We start from the raw sequence: 22,249 nt of genomic DNA, 5'->3' as shown, positions 1-22,249 counted from the left end.
TTTAATATGGCAATGGAATGTACTAAATGGGTTTAGTTTTCACAGATATTAATGTATGCTATTTCAGCAATAAAAACAAATTGTTCCAAAAAGGAAACAAATTAGTTGTTTTACTCATTTTAAGAGACCTGTCTTATTTTCTCTTGTATATTTAGTATTGCTTTTTAATAAAGAAAAAGTACTTATTATCCGAATACCCGATTAATCGATGGAAAAATCAGTAGAATACTCGATTAGTAAAAGAATCGATAGCTGCAGCCCTAATAACATCACATAATGTTAACAATAACACAACAATCTCATGAACAACATATCAACCCCAGTAACTTCACAATGACTACACTGGATCCTGCTGGACCCTCATTGTCTTTCCTGCAACAAATGTAGAACAAGACGATTACAATAGGCAAAGAAAATCTAGCATTAAAAGACGAATCAAGAGCCCAACTAAAGCAAACATTGATCACAATAATGGGGATTTGTCTTCTACATGTTGAGGTTACTTGATTCATTTATGTTCTTGCTACATGTTAATTTCATGTTGAGAAAACATGACTCAAACATGTGGAACCACTGTCCATGATTGAATCATGTTAAACCAAAGAGCAATTTCTTCGATTGCACTGTTGTTATATTGTCGGTGTGTCAGTATATAGTAAAAATATTGCGGTGGTCCAAATAATTTCTGTACAAGAGATCCAGGGTGCTTGGTAAGGAGCAGAATGGCAGTAGTGGATAAGGAGCTTGAAAATGTAGTAAGATGACTCCAAAAAGTATCTAAATTATGGGAATGATAAAATCTGTTCTTTCTGTTCGTTTAGATTACGTTTTGCATTTCAATCAAACACTTTCTCTCTTCACCAAATGTCTGTAATATTCATGAAAATTAGTATGTTTCCACTTGGCTCTACTAATTTGCTGTAAGAGGGTTTACTGGAAATTGTTTGATATTTCAAAGAGATGACAGATTAGTTGAATGTCCAGTAGATGGAGCCCTTACACAGAAATAATTTGTTATCTGACAGACCTGTGACCCAAAAAAGGTTCTGTAAAGTTCCGTACAGAATGTATAAAGAAAATAAATCATTAATACGCAAAACAAACACTTATCAACCTTTAAAATACCCTGTCATCAGGATCAGCCATCAGAGATATTTTTTCATAAAAGCTGCACAAATCCTGTCACTGTGTGATGTACAAGATTGAAAAAAATGTGTGGCCGCAAAGCAAATTGAACAAGAAATGCCACATATTTTGTTGTTTTGGACTTAGGTTTCTTAGATGTGTTTCAAAGACCAATGCAATTTTCTTAAAGGTCACATGTGTATTTTAAATGAAAAAAAGTGCATGTTGATCCTACTATAGGACAATATAAGTACAGTTAAATGTTTATAGAGACCAGCAGGTCTTGTGTGTGATTTTCTTTTAATTAAACGAGTTAGGCTATGTGATGACAAAAGCAATAATTAACTATTTATGAGAGATTTGAGGATCCTGAAACCTGACATAATAGCAATGACTAAAAATGAGTCAATATTTAAAGACAATTTAAACATTATGTTTCTTGACAAACACTACATTTTTCTAAATGGAAAATACCAATGCTTGCAAAAGAGCAGCAAAAAAGAAACATTTTCTTTTATCTGTGAAAAAAAATATTCCAAAGTATTTTTTATGAAGTATTCTTGTTCCAGTTTTGCCAACCTAGTTTTATAAAGAAATAGAACTATTAACTTTTGTTCAAGATAATCATATTTGTCTTGCATGTAAAACTTGTCAGGCCTTAACATAATGCTCTAGTTAACAGCTATAATGATATTTGTTGTTTCTGTCAGGAGAAACGTTGTGTTTCAGAGAAACTGAAAGTATTGTTATCATTGTTTGTACAGCAAGGGATCTCCCAAGGGATCTTTTCCCTAAGGTCTTGGTCTTTGCACTGAACCTTTTCCATGAACAAAAGTGAAGGCTGTTTTTGTGTAGCTGACTTAAGTTATGATCAGTCTTTATAGAAAAAAATGAGATGACTAACATGACTAACAGTCTGTTCCTCTGAATGTAGATAGTGATGCAATCTTTACTTAGCTTCTGCTTCTGTTTATTCGTTGTCAAACACGTGTGTTTTTAAGTTAACGTCACATGGTCTCTGAGAAAACCTGTTTGGAAAGTGTGAAGCGAAAGTGAGTCAAAGGCAAAACAGACGTGAAAACATTGTCTTAATCAGAATGTCAGGTTACAAGAAACAATATTATGCAGTTGACCGCGTGAAGGGTATTCAAATCGTGAAAAAGGCCAGCGATATCGGTGAGTTTGTTTTAACATTTTATGAATAAAAAGAAATGCGGCACATCGAATTAATTTACTAGATAAAAGACATAATGAAAAAAATAACCTTAATGTCGTTATATACATTTTGTAATAAGGGGTAAATGAAAATATATTTTGAAGTGGTTTATACATTGTTGTATTACTTAACATCCTCATGACAGATTCAGTATATCTGCGTCCTAATAATCTGATGCAATGACGCTCAGGGACGGGACATTTTTACAATAGCCTACATGCTTTACAAAAAACGACAGAGGTTTTTATGTTTTTTTTCTTTATGCAGCGTGGTGCAGACCATTTACATTTCTGTAATTTAATTGTTCCATCAGATCCATATGATGATGATCCAGGTGTTTTAAGAGCAGAATTGTCCTGTGGTCACATCACTGGTCCAGATACACTGACTGACTACTGCAGAATACAGCTGACTGATGTAAGTGTTATTTTCTAAGTAATCTAGTTTTTTAGTTATTGAATAAGCATTTAAATGTTATTGAGTGTACAGTACAGATCAGTGCTCACAAGGTTCATTGCAGGGTAAAGCAGAGCTGAGATGCCCTTTGTGTAATGAACAATGGTCCTACTGTGAAGTTCGTAAACTAGCTAAACTGACACTTGAAGAGCAACAATTCTTCGAGGAAACACTTGCCAACAACGCTACTAGAAAGAAAGTAGACATCAAGAATGTAAGTATACTTCCCACATCTCTTTCTTTGATTTGTAAGTTGTTGATGTACTACACAATCTCTTTTTTCTAGTGTCCTGGTTGTAACTGGTTCATCGAGAGAACAGACTCAGCTAATATTTGTGTTGAATGTACAGTGTGCACTGCAAAGAATGGCAGAACCTTTGAGTTCTGTTGGCAATGTGAGAGAGAATGGAAGGGTCATCGTCCTCGATCTGATCGATGTGACAATGAAGCATGCAGCAACAAAGATCTGGATTTGCTCAGAGATTGTGGAAATATCACTTTAACAGATGCTAGTAATATTATCTGTCCAGCTGTCCGTGCTTGTCCAACATGTGGTTTACTGATTTCACACAGCACAGAGCACTGTAAAAACATTGTATGCACTAGATGCAATAAAGAATTTTGTTTTGTTTGTCTGAAGCTCACACCTGACTGTGTGAGTACAAGCGATTACTTTATTCTTTGTTCAGATGGTGTGGCTCCACGACAAACATCAATTCCATTCTGGAGAGATAAGCAATAAATTAGAAACACACAGACAGCAAAGCACTACAGAAAAGACTCTGTGGTACCACAACCAAAGATGTAAACAATACAGTTTCAGTTAATGTCATATTTGTATGTGTAATTGTTTTCACATATTAAATCACTGAGAGCACTAATAAAAGCATCATACTCATTTTTAAATGTCACAATGTTCCTAACTGTATACGTATGAAGTCATTTTTATTGTAATAATCATAGACATTTGAACAAAAATACACTGCTTATTATTTCAGCTTTGTTTATTTTAAATGCATATAGATAGAACAGAAAAGAACAAATATGTATCAGAAATAATATCAGTAGTTTTATATCCTACAGGGAAAATCAGGCATAAAAAAATATAAAAAATGATTTTTAAATGTCAACAGTCAACTTTTTATTCTGGATTTAGTAGTAGCGCTTAATTACTACCAATATTGGTTGGACTTTAATTTACAGTGCATGCATTTACAGTGTATTTATTGAGCTATGAATATAAAAACCTGTCAAAATCCCACAAACCAACTAGATACTATAACAACTCGCATCTTAAATACAATTTAATATGCATACATAATGGAGCTATAAATATAACCGCCAGATTAAAACCCACAGACAATTATTCATACAGGTACAGTGGAGTTGATTATGCATTTTAATGTTTCAAAAGACTTGCACTATGTTACATTATAGAGTACAAAACACATAGTATTACTGCATTACCTATATATTTGTATACATATGTATGTGTTTGTATTTCATTTCTATACTTTTCTTTGTATTTCTTCTGTTTGTTTAACATGTTTTTTTCCTGTACAGCTATTTGATGGCAAATTGTAAAAAGCGCTATAAAAATAAACTTGACTTGACTATTTACCCTACAAATTAGAATCTAATATTGTGTTCTAAAGGTCTTTGCACATACAGTCCGAAATGATCATATACGCTTTTGTATTCGTCATCCTAAAAATTTGTCATGCACAGAAACCTTGCACACTTAGTTGGATGCGTATAAATTAATCCGTTGCTAAAAAGTTTGCAAAACAGTACAGCATGACTCTGCATTCGCTCTGCCTCTCTCCTTATCTCTTTCATCCCTTGCTTCTCTCTCAACTCAACTCAACTCAACTCAACTTTATTTATATAGCGCTTTTACAATTTTCATTGTTACAAAGCAGCTGTACATGAGACACATTGACTACAAGCAAAACAATCAAAGTTGTACCTGCAAAAACAAGAAAAGGTTGAAAACACAGAAGACAGACACACCCACACACAAAACACTCCACACACACAACACGCACACGCACCAACACACACAGACACAGAGACACACACACACACACACACACACGTACGTACACAGACAAGTACGCACACACACACACGCTCAGTGAGAGCACACATTTAGGATAAAGGAGAGAGAAGCACAGGTCAAATATAACAGATAATAAATTCCTATATGCAATATTAATTAAGTAAAACTTTAAGATTCTAAAGCAGCCCCCCCGGTCAGGCAGATAGTGCAAAAACAGTATGCAAACGGTGGCGAGGAACCCAAAACTCTAATCGAGAAAAAAAACCTCAGGAGAACCCAGGCCCAACCAGGGGATTCCAGTTCCCCTCTGGCAAAAGCTGCTGCCTCTGCACAAGCTCCAGAGAACTTGCACAACAAGGCTAAATAAAATAAATAAACTTAATAATAAAATAAATTATAGTTTAAGATTATCATTAATAATCTAATAGCATTTGAAGTTTTGTGGTGAAGACATGTCAAGAGACCGCGTCCTTCTTTATCCAGCTCTATCATCTCAGCTCTTGTCAGGTCCCCACTTCCCATTCTCCGCTCTACCATCAGGTCAGGCCATGAACTGCATCCTGCTCGCTGTGGTAACCTTGGAACAATGAGACAAGACTGGCTGAGAGTAGAGTACTGTTCTGTACTCTTTGATGCAACAAGTACATCAGTTGTGTTTTTGGTTCCGGTTGATCTAACTAATGCAGCCTAAACCCTCTGAAGATTTATATTATGGAAGAGTAGTGTATGCAAGATTAAAAAGATGCGTCTTTAGTCTAGATTTAAACTGACAGAGTGTGTCTGCCTCCCGGACAGTGCAGGGAAGACTATTCCAAAGTTTAGGCGCTAGATAGGAAAAGGATCTACCACCTGCACTTGATTTTGAAATTCTAGGTATTACCAACTGACAGGACGCCTGAGAGCGTAATGCACGTGAAGGACTGTAATACAAAAGGAGTTCATTCAAGTACTGAGGAGCTAAACCATGTAAGGCTTTATAGGTAATAAGCAAGATTTTAAAGTTAACGCGATGCTTTATAGGTAACCAGTGCAAGGTTGACAGAACCGGGCTAATATGTTCATACTTTTTTGTACGTGTAAGAACTCGAGCTGCCGCGTTTTGGACCAATTGGAGTTTTTGTAATAAGCCTGCAGGGCAACCACCTAACAGTGCATTACAGTAATCTAGTCTTGATGTCATGAATGCATGAATTAACTTCTCTGCATCTGAGATTGACAGCATATGACGTAGTTTAGATATATTCTTAAAATGGAAAAACGCAATTTTACAGGTGTTGGCGACGTGGCTCTCAAATGACAGATTACTATCGAATAGAACGCCAAGATTCTTTGCTGACGACGAGGGTTTTATGGAACATCCGTCAATAGTTAAACAGTATTCTTGGTTGTTACTTATAGCAGTTTTCGGTCCAATAAGTAACACTTCCGTTTTGTCCGAGTTCAGTAATAAAAAGTTGTTACTCATCCAGTTTTTTATATCGACTATGCATTCCATTATTCGATGGAACTGCTGTGTTTCATGAGGCTTCGAGGAAATATAAAGTTGAGTATCATCAGCATAACAGTGAAAGCTAACTCCGTGTCGCTTTATTATATCTCCTAGAGGTAGCATGTATAATGCGAAGAGCAGAGGCCCTAAGACTGAGCCCTGTGGTACACCGTACTGGACTTGCGATTTGCGTGACACCTCATTGTTTATTGCTACAAATTGAAAACGGTCGGATAAATAAGATTTAAACCATTTCAAAGCTATTCCCTTAATGCCGACATAATTTTCGAGTCTATGTAGGAGTGTGCTGTGGTCAATGGTATCGAATGCAGCACTAAGGTCTAGCAGCACCAATAACGAGATACAACCTCGGTCAGACGCCAATAGCAGATCATTTGTAACTCTGATCAAAGCAGTCTCTGTACTGTGACATGCTCTAAATCCAGACTGGAATTCTTCATTGATGTCATTCCTTTGGAGGAAGGAGCATAATTGAGTTGAAACTACTTTTTCCAGAACTTTAGATATGAAAGGTAGATTCGATATAGGCCTGTAGTTCCTTAGTTCTCTAGGGTCGAGTTGGGGTTTTTTGACAAGGGGCCTTATAACAGCCACCTTATATGCTTTAGGCACATGTCCTAATGTCAGAGATGAGTTAATAATACCAAGAAGAGGATCTATAATTTCTGGGAGCATCTCTTTCAGTAGATTTGTAGGTATAGGGTCTAGTATGCATGTTGTTGATTTAGATGATCTAATAATTTTAGACAGCTCATCTTGATCTACGGTATAAAATAATTGCATTTTCTCCTTAAGGGCGCTGTAGTTAGTTTGTTCAGCGGGTTTCACTTCTGATTGCATTGTTATAATTATTTCTCTAATATCTTGGATTTTATATGTGAAGTAGTTCATAAATTCATCACTGCTATGCTGATATACAGGATCAGAAGTCACTGACAATTTATTTATTGTTAATTTAGCCACCGTGTTAAATAAAAACCTAGGATTGTGCTGGTTTTCTTCTATTAGTGATGAAAAGTAGGCGGATCTAGAAGTTATTAGGGCTTTCCTGTATTTTCGAATACTATCCTTCCATGCTGTACGAAATACCTCTAATTTAGTTTTCTTAAAGTTGCGCTCCACTCTCCATTGACAGTATCTCGCTAGGTAGGCTGTCCTCACTCTCTGCCTGCATTTTCTTGCATAACGTTACCTGTCAACACTGCCGTTTCCGCCGGTGGTCCTGCCGAGAAATGGTAACATTCTGGGGCAATTCAATGTTTTATTTATTAGTTGTACAATATGTTTTGAGTTAAATGACTGAACAGAATTATTGAAAAAGGCAAAGAAAAATGAGGTAGGGCCAAAAGGGTGTTTTTTTACTTGTTTTATAATGTTTTGATGCACATCACATGTGGTTGTTCGATTAACAGAAAAAAACACATCCCACATCACAACCTTCCAGTCACCACCTCAGCTTATACAAAGATAACCATACAATAAATATTTTCACCCCAAATTCTGAAATAAAATTCTTACTGTAGTTTTTGAGTTTTCAATGTTGATACAGTAAGTGGATCAAATGTAATACTGGTGTAAATCACATACTGTACATGCAGTATTTTGCTTACAACAAGTTCATTTGACTAAAACAAGTCTCCAGCTCTGCTGTGTCACCTAAGTTTACAACATTGAGATACACTTTTGTCTTGTGTGATTTCAGCAGATGAGTGCATTCATGTGTGATGCTGCAGGAATTCAGCCTGTAACAGAAATAAAAACATTGATACAATAGTCAACATAGTTTTATTTGATAAATAATGATTCATTAATAACATTATTTTGTAAACAAAGTATTACTGGTAAAAATAAACAAGATAATTATTCAATTTATATTTGACATGTCTTTCTTACTACATACCAACATGGTCATTTGACTCGGTTCATGTAGGTTATGGTTAGATTATAGTACAATATAAAACAATTGGTAACGCTTTAGAGATTATGGCCCGCAATGTACCGCATAATTAAACAGATTTTACAGCGTAACTAATTGTAACAATAATGTACCTCTACAGTACATGTCTGTAAGTAAAGGGGAACAATATGCAACGTAAGAGTAAGGAAAATGTAAAAAATATATAAGGGAACTGAATGCCATACAAACATCCAAATCAAACCGCTCTTACTTGATTATAGTCTCAAAAGATCAACATTGATTTTGCACATTCTACACATTAAAATTCAGCAAAATAACTCATAATAACTGATAATTAAAATAAATTATTTGTGACCAACAATTCTAAAATCGATCAAATAAAAATGAATCCTAAAGTCAAAAAATAGTTACCCATTAGTTTTAAAATACTGTATGAATAGTTTTTTTTAATTTTCTGACTTCTTTATTCCCCAATCTTTGCATAATTGTTCCCCTTTACCTACAGACATGTACTGTAGAGGTACATTAATGTTACAATTAGTTACGCTGTAAAATCTGTTTAATAATGCGATGCGGTACATTGCAGGCCAAATCTAAAGCGTTAGATAATTAGATTTATCTGCAAAGTTTCTCAGTAATCTTTTCATTTTCTTTTTGATATGAAAATGGTTCATATCTCTATTCTTAAACAACTGTGGGGTTGAAAAAGCAACAAGAATTTATTGCTGTATCACAGCCCCCATTTTTCCCCCAAAAGGAACCGTTTGCCTTTCTAAAGACCAAAGGCGGAAATGTTGGCTGAGATGTTTGTGGGTCTAATACTGTGGGGGTTAAAGGTGGTCTTCTGATTGGTCAGTTTGATTGTATCTTATTAGGTTTAGTCACATGATCAAGGAAAGGATCAATAGGAAATGTAAGATGTCTCTTCTATTCCCTAAAAGTTCCTTGAGCTCTGTTCTTGGATTCTACCCTTACTTCATGCGCTTCTTGTTTACCTGAGCTCTGAGGTTCAGGCCACTAGGTTATTGTATCATTCATCATTTCATGCCTTTACTTTGTAATCATTCTAAATACAACACTTAAGTCTGTTTAAGTCTGTCATTATGAAACACTTTCATTAACAAATCTGCAAACTAGTTTTGTATTAATGAATGTTAATATTTTAACGCTCCATATTTCTTATTTTTGTCATTGGTATAAGTAGCAAAATGGTGGAAATTGACAATAAATACACAATTTTGAACCACACTTACACAACTACAACACAATACCAACACTTACCAGAGTATCTCTAATTTACACAGTGGATCTTTAAGCAGAAGTGAAAGCTGCTCTGCTCCTGAATCTCTGATGTTATTTTCACTCAGGTCCAGTTCTGTCAGATGTGAGGGGTTTGATCTCAGAGCTGAACTCAGATCAGCACAACCTTCCTCTTTAATATGACAAGATCTCAACCTGTGTGTGAAATACATGTAAAATATAAGGGTAACTACACCTATAGAGAATGTGAAGCTCTATGTTGCATGTTGCAGTGGCGCCGCCATCTTGGGAGGATCATACTCCACTGCTATTATTGTTTTGATATGTACCGTTACTTGTTTTGTTTGATATATGGAGAGTTCGAAAGTGAAAGAAGCATGGACTTTTCCTGAATGACTCCGTGTAATGCTATTGCAGTTTTAACACAGCAAGACCGACCTACCATAGTTATATTTCCTAATCAAACAAGAAAAACAAAACACTGCATTGAACACACTAGCAGCCATCCTCACAAGATGGCGTAACATTCAACGCAGCGTGACGTTGATTAACAATCTCTATTCTGAAACCCAAAGCAAATGTATATTAACTCTACAAACTCACCACAGTTTCTGCAGTTTACACTGAGGATGTTTTATTAGAGCTGAAATGTGTTCCACTCCTGAATCACTAAGCCAGTTGTCACTCAGGTCCAGTTCTGTCAGATGTGAGGGGTTTGATCTCAGAGCTGAACTCAGATCAGCACAACGCATCTCATGAATATTACAAGATCTCAACCTGTGTGTGTGGACAGACAAAAAAATGTCACAGTAAAACAAAGGATATTGGATAGATAGTTAAGAAACAATTACATAAAGAAATATTCAGGCATGTTTACCTGTACTGTATCTACAACACTAAAATTATAACATACCACAGTTTCTGAAGTTTACACTGAGGATGTTTTATTAGAGCTGAAATCTGTTTTACTCCTGAATCACCAAGCCAGTTGTCACTCAGATCCAGTTCTGTCAGGTGTGAGGGGTTTGATCTCAGAGCTGAACTCAGAGCAGCACAACCTTCCTCATTAATGTGACAAGATCTCAACCTGTGTGTGTGAGAAACATGTCAGCAGCTCAAAAAACAGCATCATTTGGCTTAAATCAAATGCTTTGTCTCCATTGTCTTATTGCTCATCCAAACAAAAGGTATAGTTTATACTTTCAAGAAAAAATAATGAAACAAGACCACTATCACTCACCACAGTTTCTTTAGCTTACACTGAGAATCTTTTAGGAAAAGTGTAAGTTTTTTCACCATAGAGTCATAAAGGTGATTATTTACCTGTACTGTATCTACAACAGTAAAATTAGAACATACCACAGTTTCTGAAGTTTACACTGAGGATGTTTTAGTAAAAGTGTAAGCTTTTCCACCATAGAGTCATAAAGGTGATTATAACTCAGGTCCAGTTCTGTCAGGTGTGAGGGGTTTGATCTCAGAGCTGAACTCAGATCAGCACAACTTCTGTCATGAATCAAACAAGATCTCAACCTGTGTGTGTAAGAAACGACAAAATAACTTATGAATCAAAACACGGGTAAAATTTGACAGATAATGTAAAAAATAATCATTTAGCTTCTATGCATAGAAACAGTCAATACTTGAATATACTGTACATTGAAATATATTTGTCGATTCTATATACAAAATTAAAACATACCACAGTTTCTCCCTTTTAAATTGTAGTGTCTCAAAAAGGTATTTCGATCCGTTTGTCTTTTTAAAAGTTCTATCACGTTTCATGATGTTTATGGAGTTGCCCTGAATGCAGGTTCTTTTTTATACAGTGCAGTGGTAGAGAGGGCAGGAAGCAAAGTGGGAGACAGAAGGGGCTGGGAAAGGACCTCGAGCCGGACTCGAACTCGGGTCGCCCAAAGCACAGTTGCGCTCCACGTCTGAAGCACTGTCCACACTGCCACAGACTCCGACTAAATAAAGGTTCTTATGGGGTTCTTCACGTGATGCCATAAAAGAACCAGTTTTGGTTCTTCAAAAAACCTTTTAGGTCAAAGGTTCACATTTTCTTCTTATCTTTTCATAGTCTAGACAAAGATTTTATAGAACCTTTCTTGACTATAAAGAAACTGGTGCAACAAAAAAGTTCTGTGGGTATTGAAGGTTCTTGAACCATCCAGACAAAAATGGTTCTTTTATGGTAGTGGTTCTCAAACCTATGTGGTCACACCCCCCTTTACACCCATAACAAGGCATAGTTCATTGATATTTCACAACTTCTTATGACAACAATTAATATTCATACTTTAAAGTAACTAGAGATAAATTGGTTTTGTATTATACATAGATTGTATACCACTGAAATGTGGTAAGAAATGTAAATGTTATTGTGCTTTTGATGTTCAAAATGCTCAGCCCCCCATTCACTATCTAGGGGAGTTTTGCCTCGACTGTAATTGCGGCGCCAGTGATGTTCGCAGTGGACCAAAGCGGCTGGTCTGAGACGATGAACCATGGTCGTGTGTGCAGTGTGAAAATGCCCTATTAGTTGAATGTGGCTTCTAAATGTATTACTTTCCAGAAAACAGTCTACGTGTATGTTTATCATTTGATATTGCTTGTTATATAATTGCCCCAAAGTCAGAAAATGTCCTCCACTCTATAATCACAGCTTTTGTGATGTTCACACCCTTTCAAATACTTTGTTTTTTTGTGTTTTACACTTTATACCTTAGACCACAACCACTCACCACAGTGTCTCTAGTTTACACTGAGGATCTTCAAGTAGATCTGAAAACTTTTTCACTCCTGAATCTCCAATATCATTGTCAATCAGGTCCAGTTCTGTAAGATATGAGCGCTTTGATTTCAGAGCTGACCTCAGTTCAGTACAGCCTTTCTCTGTAATATAACAAGATCTCAACCTGTGTGTGACAAAGAACAAATCGTGTGAATCAAAGCACAGTAAACACTAGACAGAGAATAAAAACAAACATATAAACTGTGAGACGTGTCTATATATCTACAATGCCAAAATAAACATACCACAGTTTCTCTAGTTTACACCGAGGATGTTTTATTAGTGCTGAAATGTGTTTCACTCCTGAATCTCTGATTTCATTGTTGCTCAGGTCCAGTTCTCTCAGGTGTGAGGGGTTTGATCTCAGAGCTGAACTCAGATCAGCACAACCTTCCTCTTTAATACGACAAGATCTCAACCTGTGTGTGTGAGAAACAAAACATATGTTCAGACTCATAATCAAACAGACAAACAGATGTACAGTAATTAAGAGCAAACGAGAAGCCCGGTTTGTTTACTGACGAGTGCACCAAAAAAGTATGTTGACCAATCAGTTGGTAGAGCATTGCGCTAACAACACAAGGTTGTGGGTTCGATCCCAGGGAACACACACTGATAAAAAGACATGTATAGAGTAACTGCTCTGTAAGTCTGCCAAATGCTTGGTAGATTAGTCCTGAACAAAGATAACTGTATTTACTGGATACTCAAGTCTTTGTCCAATGGTCAAACAAACAATTTATATTAAACATGAGTCCAAAAGTTCCCAGCATGCACTGAAGCATATTAAATTATTACATAGTTAATATAAGTAAAGAGGATTACTGTTTAAGTGTTTGTTGGCCTTTTTTATTGTTGTGCCACTGTTGGTTGTTGTATTTAGAGTTACTGTAAATGAATATTTTGTTGAATGTCACCATGACTGAGGTTTGAGCAGTCAGTGTTGAGGTCACTGTATGACGCAGTGTGGCTTCTGTAGTAAAATGCATTTAACAAACTGTTTGAACAATTGATAGACCAATGTTTCTCCAAAATAAACTGTGTATATGTTTATCTTGTAGTAAGTTACCTCAACTAATTTTGGGCACATTACTCGGTAAACTGAGTTTTTTGGCCCAAAAGCTGAGTAAATATAAAATTTGTATCTTATATCTTTAAAAACAGCCATGTGCATCTATTTAAAAACATGGATTTCAATAGCCAGCCTCACAACACCTCTAAACGGAGTCATATAGAGGCAGAGGGACAACTTGTAATTACAATTATGATTTCTTCCTCATTTTGTTTTGGGAAATGAAACACCCAGAGGCTCAACCTCAGATGTTAAAGCTACAAAACGGGACATTAAACAGCACATTTTTTGTTTCTTTGACTATATGAGAAAAAGTAAACAGTCATCAGAAAGTACTAAAGTTCACAGTATACAAAAAGAACACCATCATACCACAGTTTCTGTAGTTCACACCGATGATCCTGTAGGATATGTGCAAGCTGTTTTACTCCTGAATCACTAAACCAGTTGTCACTCAGGTCCAGTTCTGTCAGATGTGAGGGGTTTGATCTCAGAGCTGAACTCAGATCAGCACAACCTTCCTCTGTAATATTACAAGATCTCAACCTGTGTGTGAAAGGGCACACATACTGACTTGTATTACTATAAATAAGATCATGACTATAAGCACATACAAAAGTAATGATATGACTATTTTGGATGTCAATGTTTATACTTGTTTGTCTTGGTTATTTTGTGTTTAGCACCTGTAAATAGACCTTTCTCACATTTCCTATATTCGGTAAGAGAAGCAGTATTTCCGGTAGCATAGCAACACAGTTAAACTAATGTCTGAATCAACTGGTGTTACTGCAGCATCATACTGCTTTAAAGCTAAACATCAACCTCCTTACCTTAGTTTTCACAATTTCCTGACACAAAATATTTGAGGAAAGCATGGGTGAGACTGATTAGGTAAGATGAAAAACTTCAACTTGCTGAAATTTTCCTATAAATATATTTCCCATCCAAATGCACATTCTGAATAATAAATAGATAAAAGATTTGACTGAAGCACAATTTATTTTTATTAAACATTGTATATTTCAAAATACACAAAAAATATATTTTCTTAGTTTATATTTCAAAATATACTTTGCACCTGCAGTTATATCCATTTATCACCATTATTGTGATCAGTGTTTGCTTTACTTGGGTTCTTGGTTTTTAATGTTAGGTTTCCTTTGTCCATCCATGTGTGTTATAATGCATTTATACAGCAAAGAAAGGTAAGATCCTGTGGCATCATGTGATGTGGTTTTTAAGTGGTGATGTAATTGATGTGATCTAATTCATTTTTGAGTGTCATGTGTTGTTAATGTGTGAATACTGTTAGATACTACAGTATTTAAACACCTTAAAACTGTCAAACTAAAGACTCAATTAGACATGAAGAATCAGTGTACTGAATGAAACTGAACAATTGTGACAACCAACAAAATAAAGCTTCATGCTGCAATGCATGCTGGGTAACATCATAGTACAAAACTCATTAATAACTCCCAGCATGCATTGCAGTTAATAAGTTTATCTGAATTAGTTTAATGATTTTCGCCTTTATTTGAGGTTTGTTTGATGAGTGTTGATGTCAAAGTGTGTCAGAAAAATTATCTGTTTATTTTGTCACAGTAGTTTTACATTTACATCAATCATGAAAGGATCAACCCCAATATTAGTTAAAGAAACCTCTCAATTGTATTTCTGCTTGACACTTTGCATAAAAGAGAGGAAAGATAACTTACTTGATGAAAGTCAAGAGTCAAGAGCCCAACTAAAGCAAACACTGATCACAATAATGGTTATATTTTTCAACATTAATTGCGGATGAAAAATATATTTTGAAATATATATTAAGCAAATATATTTTTAGGGGCCAAGCCCAGTAGGGGCTATGCCACTACTGCTTCTGTTGGTATTCTTCTTCGTAACCAATGGGAGTCTATGGCAGCCCTATGAACCGTACGTAGGAAAATGATGAAACTTGGCACACTCGTAGTGGTGGTACTCATTTGTCATGTGACCAAGTATGGGGTCTCTAGCACTCACTCTATAGCGCCATCAGCAGTTCAAAGATGCACTTTTCAAACAGCTGTAACTTTTGAATCCATTGATCTACAGAAATTCTACTCATCACGCTCATGCATTACATTAAGACTCTGCCCATTACAGTAGAGGCCATCTTGAAAAGTACAGTATTGCGTTTTTTTGTTACTAGTCCTAGAAATTGTGACTGGTTGTCATGAAAATCGTCTCAGACAATCTTTGGACTAATAGAACTGTATGAGCTACTGGTCAAAAGAAAGCTTATGATGTTCTTTAGTTAAACATGTTGACCCAAAAAAGGATCTCATGCTGTATTTCGGCCATTCTTCGATCTATCGGCACAAAACTCAATACGCTTCATCGACACCTCGGACTGGGGTTCCGTGCCAAATTTGGGAACATCGCCACAGATGGGTCACGAGATTTGAAAAATGGCTATTTTTGCTCGTAACTTTGGATATGTTTGTCAGAAAATCGTGATCTCGGTATCTACGGGTTCCTCGAGTCATGCCGGCATGTCTGCCATTTTGAATTTTGACATAAATCGTAATATCTTTTGAATTGTATGATATATCTGCACAAAATTTGGTACGCGCCATTGAATTACAGTCCCGGACATACACATGAAGTTTCAAGACAGTACCATCTAGCGTTCAGGAGATTGCTTATAACTCTTGAACGATTTGTCTGAAATTAGTTTTCTGACGGTCATTAATTCCAGTGCCAATCCTAGACGTCTCGGGGCCCTATGCAAACCTTTGTGAGGGGTCCTTGTCATAATAGTTCAAACTAGATATAAACATAGCTGTAGACTATAAGAAATAAAACATATAAATCAATTAACACACTTAAATGAATTAAAACTGAAAGACAAAAAAACCTAAAACTGACAGTAAGAACAATTAAGTATAAAATTAAATTCACATTTTTATTCATACATGGCTCTGGAACCATCTAGATTTTTACTAATCAAATGAGTGATTAACAAAAATAAAGCATGATAAATATAGTTCACTCAAGAAAGCTAAGCATACGAAAACACATCAATTATTCTCTAAATGTGATGACACAAAAATTAGTGGGGGGTTAGCCCCGTGTCGCTGCTTACAGCTATATTTTGGCCATTTTTTGTATACTTTGAAATATATTTTTTGCCGTATGGGAAAGTTTGGTATATGTTTTTATTAAAACCATAGTCTCAGCCTCAGATGTCACACCGACGGACTATTGCCGGATTGTCTGATGCATTTAGCACACTTTTCTGGAAACACTTCAGCACGTTCGAAGTCGTCATTTTATTGGTTGAATCCTACAGGATTTCTGTGAGTCGTGCATGTTACATTCTATAACGGTCTGCCTGGAAAAAACATGAAGCCGTCTGATCGAAGTAGTGAGCTGTTGTGTTTACATTGGTTGCAATAAGAATTCATCACGATCGACTAAACGCTAAATTCTAAAAGTATGCGAGGTTCACGGCATAAACTCATAAACGTTGTTGTTGCTGTTAACTTCTGAGCCGTTAGAGAATGTACACCGGTCTGTTACTGCGGGGACATTTCCACACACTGCAGCATTGTGATCACTAGAGCACTGATTGACACCGTGTGGTGAAATAATCCCGTATGTTTGCAGCCACTGCCTTCTCGGATCGTCTTAATAAAACTTCAAATTTGAGTTTTAAAAAATCTGTTAACAGTAATCATCTATTAAAAAACTTAATAATAAACAACACCTAATTATAAGAAATAATAATAATAATATCTAACTACTGAATAATACAATCAAACTTGTATATACATGTATATATGGTATAACTATATTATACATTAAATCTGGTGGCGAGAAAAAAATTAAGAAAAATAATAACTGAGGTTAAAGGAGTGTGTTGACAGACCCAAAGCGCCTTTGACCTCAGAAACAAATTATGTTGTATTCATAAACAAAGCAGGAGGACCAGAACTCACCAGTACAGTTTAGTTCACAAAACCCTCACAAACACCAACGTTTTTGATCGGTGTGGCGACTCTTTTTTGTGTTTTTATTGTGGATTGTGTGTATTTCTATGCATGTGGAGACTTGTTCATGTATTGCTGTACAGACAAATCTGAGGCTGCAAAGACTATATAACTAAAATATTTACTTTCATTACAAGTCTTTGTTTAAGTCTGCTGGCATAACATAACCACAAACAGGTTTCTTCACTTATCTCAGAGAGTCTACAGCCCATTTAGCAATCACAGGCCATTTCCCCAGGAACACTATAACTTACCAGAGTTTCTTCAGTTTACACAGTACAACTGAAATGTGTTTTACTCCTGAATCACTAAGCCAGTTGTTACTCAGGTCCAGTTCTGTCAGATGTGAGGGGTTTGATCTCAGAGCTGAACTCAGATCAGCACAACTTCTGTCATGAATCAAACAAGATCTCAACCTGTGTGTGTGGACAGACAAAAAAATGTCACAGTAAAACAAAGGATATTGGATAGATAGTTAAGAAACAATTACATAAAGAAATTTTCAGGCATGTTTACCTGTACTGTATCTACAACACTAAAATTATAACATACCACAGTTTCTGAAGTTTACACTGAGGATGTTTTAGTAGAGCTGAAATCTGTTTTACTCCTGAATCACTCAACACATTGTCACTCAGATCCAGTTCTGTCAGATGTGAGGGGTTTGATCTCAGAGCTGAACTCAGAGCAGCACAACCCATCGCAGGAATCTTACAAGATCTCAACCTGTGTGGTAGAGGAGATAAATGTAAATAACTTTTAGACTACAGTCAGAATAAGACAGATAAGCACAGAGACAAAGAAATGAACAGTATCTGTTGGAACTTTTAGAAACACTAATAATCTTCTAAATCTGATAAAAAATGTCCATCAGTATTGTTACTGTATATGTCTTCAATCTTCTATGAAAGCACAAGAAGAACACATTTAAGTACGCCCCATGAAAGTAGTTTTCCCCAAATATATGACAAAATAAAAACAACAAATAATCTTAATGGAAAACCATGACAACCCTCAAATTACTAATTGTTAACTACCATAGACACTATGTTCACTCTGATTATTACACGGCTCGTTGGAATGCTTGATTCTGATTGGCCAGTCGCGACATTTGCAAGTCCGTTATTCCCAGATAACAACCGCTCAAAACTAATAACACATGGTAACCGGATGCAGTGAATCATTTTGACAGTTTTCTTTGGCAAATTTATTGTAAATGTCTTTTAATGACATATACGACATTATATTTACAAATGATAAACCAAATTGCCTGTTTGTGACATTTGAACGTCGTTTCTTACCTTAAAACCGAAAGTAAACGGCTTTTCCTAGCGGAAGGTATGTGTAAGTGCACGTTATATTTGACCTTTATTTTGTATTTTTTTTTAAATGCATTTCCAGGTTGTGGTCTTTCACTGGGGTTCAGGTGTGATTTAGCTGACTTCATTATTCCGGTTTCATGTGCAGGTGAAGAGGGGGTGAGCAAGCGGGGATCACTTTCTGTTGACCGTACTCTTTTGTTTTTGGTCTTAAATGTCTTCATCAGTTTTGTTTAATATTGGATGTGCGTCATGTCAATAAATGTGGACTTTAAAGGCACGGAACGCGTCAACAATGATTATCCCTGCTACTTAGCCCCTCAGCGGCTATAGGTTGCCGCTATAGTAAAAAATGAGCTAATAAAAAAATTCAAATTCACATTTCTTGTCCAGTTTTTTTCTCATGTGGCAAGTAACCGTGTAATTAGCGGGAGAATGTACGAGCATCCCGGCTGTTATCGCCAAATAATCCCCTTCAGTGTGATACAAGACTCCGCTTCGCGTCGGGTCCTGATCACACTGTCACACTTATTTCTGCCATAACAACCGGCTGCCTGTACATTATTCCTTACCTAGCAAGAGAAGAACTGGCTCTCTTGGTTGGTTGTTTTTTCCCCAACATATCTTCCAACCCACGCAACTGAATAGATCATTTGTCCCTTTCCTAAAATGCAGCTCATAGGAGCGTTCAGTAAATGAGTGCCTCCACCAGCAGCATTTTATGAGGTTTCATCTCTGTGCTAACATTTCTATAGCTCAGTTGGTAAATTTGAACATGAATTTCGAAAAGAGCTAAAGTATACTGTACATGTTTTCTATATGATTATACATACAGTATATAAACATGTAATGTAAATGAAAATACTTACATTATTTTCACTAGCCTGCAGCTTGAATTATTTAAAAAAAAAGAAACATCTTTTAGTCCTGAAGAACATAAAACGTTTTCACTCAGGTCCAATTCTGTCAGGTGTGACGGGTTTGATTGCAGAGCTGCAAGCAGAAAAGCACTGCCTCTCTCTCCAATACGACAACACTTCAACCTGTGTTTATAAGATGTTCTCAATCAGACACATATATTCGGTATACAGTACCCAATGGCCAGGTAGAAATGTTTTCCTGGCACATGTTACATGTCTAGCACACAATAAGTTACTAGCCTGCGCTCTTAAAATGGATGTGTTAATTTTAACACATTTTTTTTTTTTAATTTATTCAATACATTATGTGTTACTTTCAACAGACATCGTGTTGCTTTCTAAAACAAGTTGTGTTGAAAGTAACACAGAATGTGTTTTCCAAAGAAATAACACAGAGATATGTTCAGTTAAGGACTGTTTTTAGAGTATGGGTCCTTAGATCTGGTCTACACCATAATGTTCTTATATGAGCAGAAATGATGAGTGTTGCCTGGATTTGGCCTAGAGATTCAATTCAATTATGCTAACTGGGTGGAGTCACTATAATCTTTTCTGAAGATCTTTTTCAGAAGAAATTTTTCCACCTGTTCAGTTCAACATCTGATCAATAAATCACTGATATCAGAAAGACCTAATGGCACTCTATATCTCTTACTTACCAAGATATTATCAGAACAACAACAACAAAACCTACCATAGTTTCTGCAGTTTACAGTGAGGATCGTCAAGTAAAGCTGAAAGCTGTTTCACTCCTAAATCTCCAAGTAAATTATTACTCAGGTCCAGTTCTCTCAGATGTGAGGGGTTTGATGTCAAAGCAGAAGTCAGATCAGCACAACCCATCTCATGAATATTACAAGATCTCAAGCTGTGTGTGTGAGAACCACATATACATTTTTTAATCAGAATACAGTGAGAATCAAACAGATAATTAGATGGAGATGAGAGCACTCAATATATACAGTTAAATATAAAACTGAATATAGTTACAGAATATACTGCCCAGCATAATCATGTAAAGGTTAGTAACTTTCATGTCACAAATGCTATTAATATATTTGTCAGTATAAGCAAGCTCTATGAAATAGTTGATTAGGAATGCAGTCATATATGTGTGTTTCATTTAGCACTAAACTGTATAATTGACTCTCTCCTCGTGTAATAACATCATTTAACATACAGTACATAAGATTATTTACGAATGCTTAAACCAAACGCTGATCCAGTCTGTTGTGTTTGGTCACAATAGTATAACAGAGGTTAGCGAGTGTGCGGCGACTTTCGTCAAATAGACCTCATCTGGAAATTCAGCCTATTATTAGGCAAAAAGTGCTTTTGGAAAAATACTTATTATGAAAAAAAATATATACCTGTATATAATCAGTAGGAGTTTGTGAAAGTGGATATTGTGTAATATTTTAACAATACACATTTTTTAATGGTCCTCTATACTCCTGTGCAACAAGATCAGAACTTCTTTTTTATACATTTTTTAAATATACTTTTGAAGGGGTGAAGAGGTGTAACTACAGTCCCCTGTAGTGGCTGAACTGTGCCATGTTTAAGCAAGAACTGGCTTTTTTAAGAGCTGTCCACTGTAGTGACCTCTATGCATGAAAGGGTTAAGAACCAGGTTTTGTGACGTCAAGAATTGTGTTGTAGTTCGTAAAGAAGTGACTTCTGTTCAGGAGAGTATCTCCCTTTAGAGTGGTTTTTGCAATTTGTAGCTTTGCATTTTATGCTCAAATAGCAACGTTACACACGCTAACTTTTTCTAAAAATCTAAATGATGTTATAATTGATCATTAGCAGTAGCTATAGTCACTCTTTGTCTAGAAATGGCAGAAAGGTTTTCTTGTCAATCAAGTCTACAAAAACATTTTAGTCCCGGCCCGGGCCACTTATTAAAATAAATTATAAACAAGTTCAAATGTATGCTCTGCCTGTTTTGACCAATTGTAATGTCATTTACTATGTGTTGTATGTGATTTGTGCCTTATCATCACCAATAATACATATGAAACCGATGAATTTCATCATCTCTCCTATAACATGTGCACGCACACATGCACGCACACACAGGTGGCTTTTAAGAAACATAGGGCACTTTTCCACCATCGCGTCGAACCGCCCTAAGCACGGTCTGAAATGGTAACGGTTATGTTTCCACGAGAGCCTGGTTCAGCACAGCACGATTACAAACCGCTCTCGGCCTGGAATTTTTAGCACGGTTGTCTAACCAGGCTGAATCATGCTGATAGAATGCATGTAGTGACATCGCCATACAGGGATTAACAACTCGTCGGCTGCCTAGATAACAGTTTCTCTCTGTAGCCAAAATAGCACATTATTAAAATAGGAATTAACTTTAAGTTAGCTGGTTAACAGCTGGAGCTAGGGGGTACCAAAAGAAACGAAAACGTTTTTCAAGTCGGCTCAGTCCGTTGCGTTACCAAAGCAGTGTGTGACACATTTGTGTTTACATTCTAAAAAAGGTCCGTTTTCATCCTGTGCATGGAAAATGAAACCATTTACATACCGGCTGGCCTGGATCAGC

General features: G+C 36.1%; 2 protein-coding genes across 2 annotated transcripts in view; one reads left to right on the top strand and one right to left on the bottom strand.

The window, feature by feature from the left end:
- The first annotated feature begins 2,187 nt into the window (after positions 1-2,187).
- On the top strand, positions 2,188-3,790 carry LOC130551598 (uncharacterized). The gene is made up of 4 exons (XM_057329328.1): positions 2,188-2,301; positions 2,655-2,758; positions 2,862-3,011; positions 3,084-3,790. The coding sequence occupies exons 1-4, from the start codon at positions 2,223-2,225 to the stop codon at positions 3,537-3,539; spliced, it is 789 nt and encodes a 262-aa protein (XP_057185311.1). The 5' UTR covers positions 2,188-2,222; the 3' UTR covers positions 3,540-3,790.
- A 3,830-nt stretch (positions 3,791-7,620) lies between these two features.
- LOC130551589 (NACHT, LRR and PYD domains-containing protein 14-like) overlaps positions 7,621-22,249 on the bottom strand; it is a 30,831-nt gene continuing 16,202 nt past the window's right edge. The window contains exons 18-29 of the mRNA XM_057329315.1: positions 20,387-20,560; positions 19,642-19,815; positions 18,006-18,179; positions 17,708-17,869; positions 13,789-13,962; positions 12,590-12,763; positions 12,295-12,468; positions 10,907-11,080; positions 10,461-10,634; positions 10,151-10,324; positions 9,569-9,742; positions 7,621-8,111 (exon numbers count right to left, since the gene is read on the bottom strand). Of these exons, the coding sequence (XP_057185298.1) occupies positions 7,976-8,111; positions 9,569-9,742; positions 10,151-10,324; positions 10,461-10,634; positions 10,907-11,080; positions 12,295-12,468; positions 12,590-12,763; positions 13,789-13,962; positions 17,708-17,869; positions 18,006-18,179; positions 19,642-19,815; positions 20,387-20,560 (2,038 nt within the window). The 3' untranslated portion in view covers positions 7,621-7,975. The remainder of the gene's footprint in view (positions 8,112-9,568; positions 9,743-10,150; positions 10,325-10,460; positions 10,635-10,906; positions 11,081-12,294; positions 12,469-12,589; positions 12,764-13,788; positions 13,963-17,707; positions 17,870-18,005; positions 18,180-19,641; positions 19,816-20,386; positions 20,561-22,249) is intronic.

This window comes from Triplophysa rosa, linkage group LG3 (assembly GCF_024868665.1).
Source record: "Triplophysa rosa linkage group LG3, Trosa_1v2, whole genome shotgun sequence".
NCBI lineage: Eukaryota > Metazoa > Chordata > Actinopteri > Cypriniformes > Nemacheilidae > Triplophysa > Triplophysa rosa.
Note: the sequence above shows the minus strand (reverse complement) of the source record. Positions and strands in the feature narration are given on the sequence as shown.

Excerpts from the sequence above, each read along its gene's own strand:
- LOC130551598 (XM_057329328.1), top strand. The coding sequence starts at position 2,223 with ATGTCAGGTTACAAGAAACAATATTATGCAGTTGACCGCGTGAAGGGT. Across the intron at positions 2,759-2,861 it reads GCAGAATACAGCTGACTGAT|GGTAAAGCAGAGCTGAGATG; the intron begins GTAAGTGTTATT and ends GGTTCATTGCAG. Across the intron at positions 3,012-3,083 it reads AGAAAGTAGACATCAAGAAT|TGTCCTGGTTGTAACTGGTT; the intron begins GTAAGTATACTT and ends TCTTTTTTCTAG.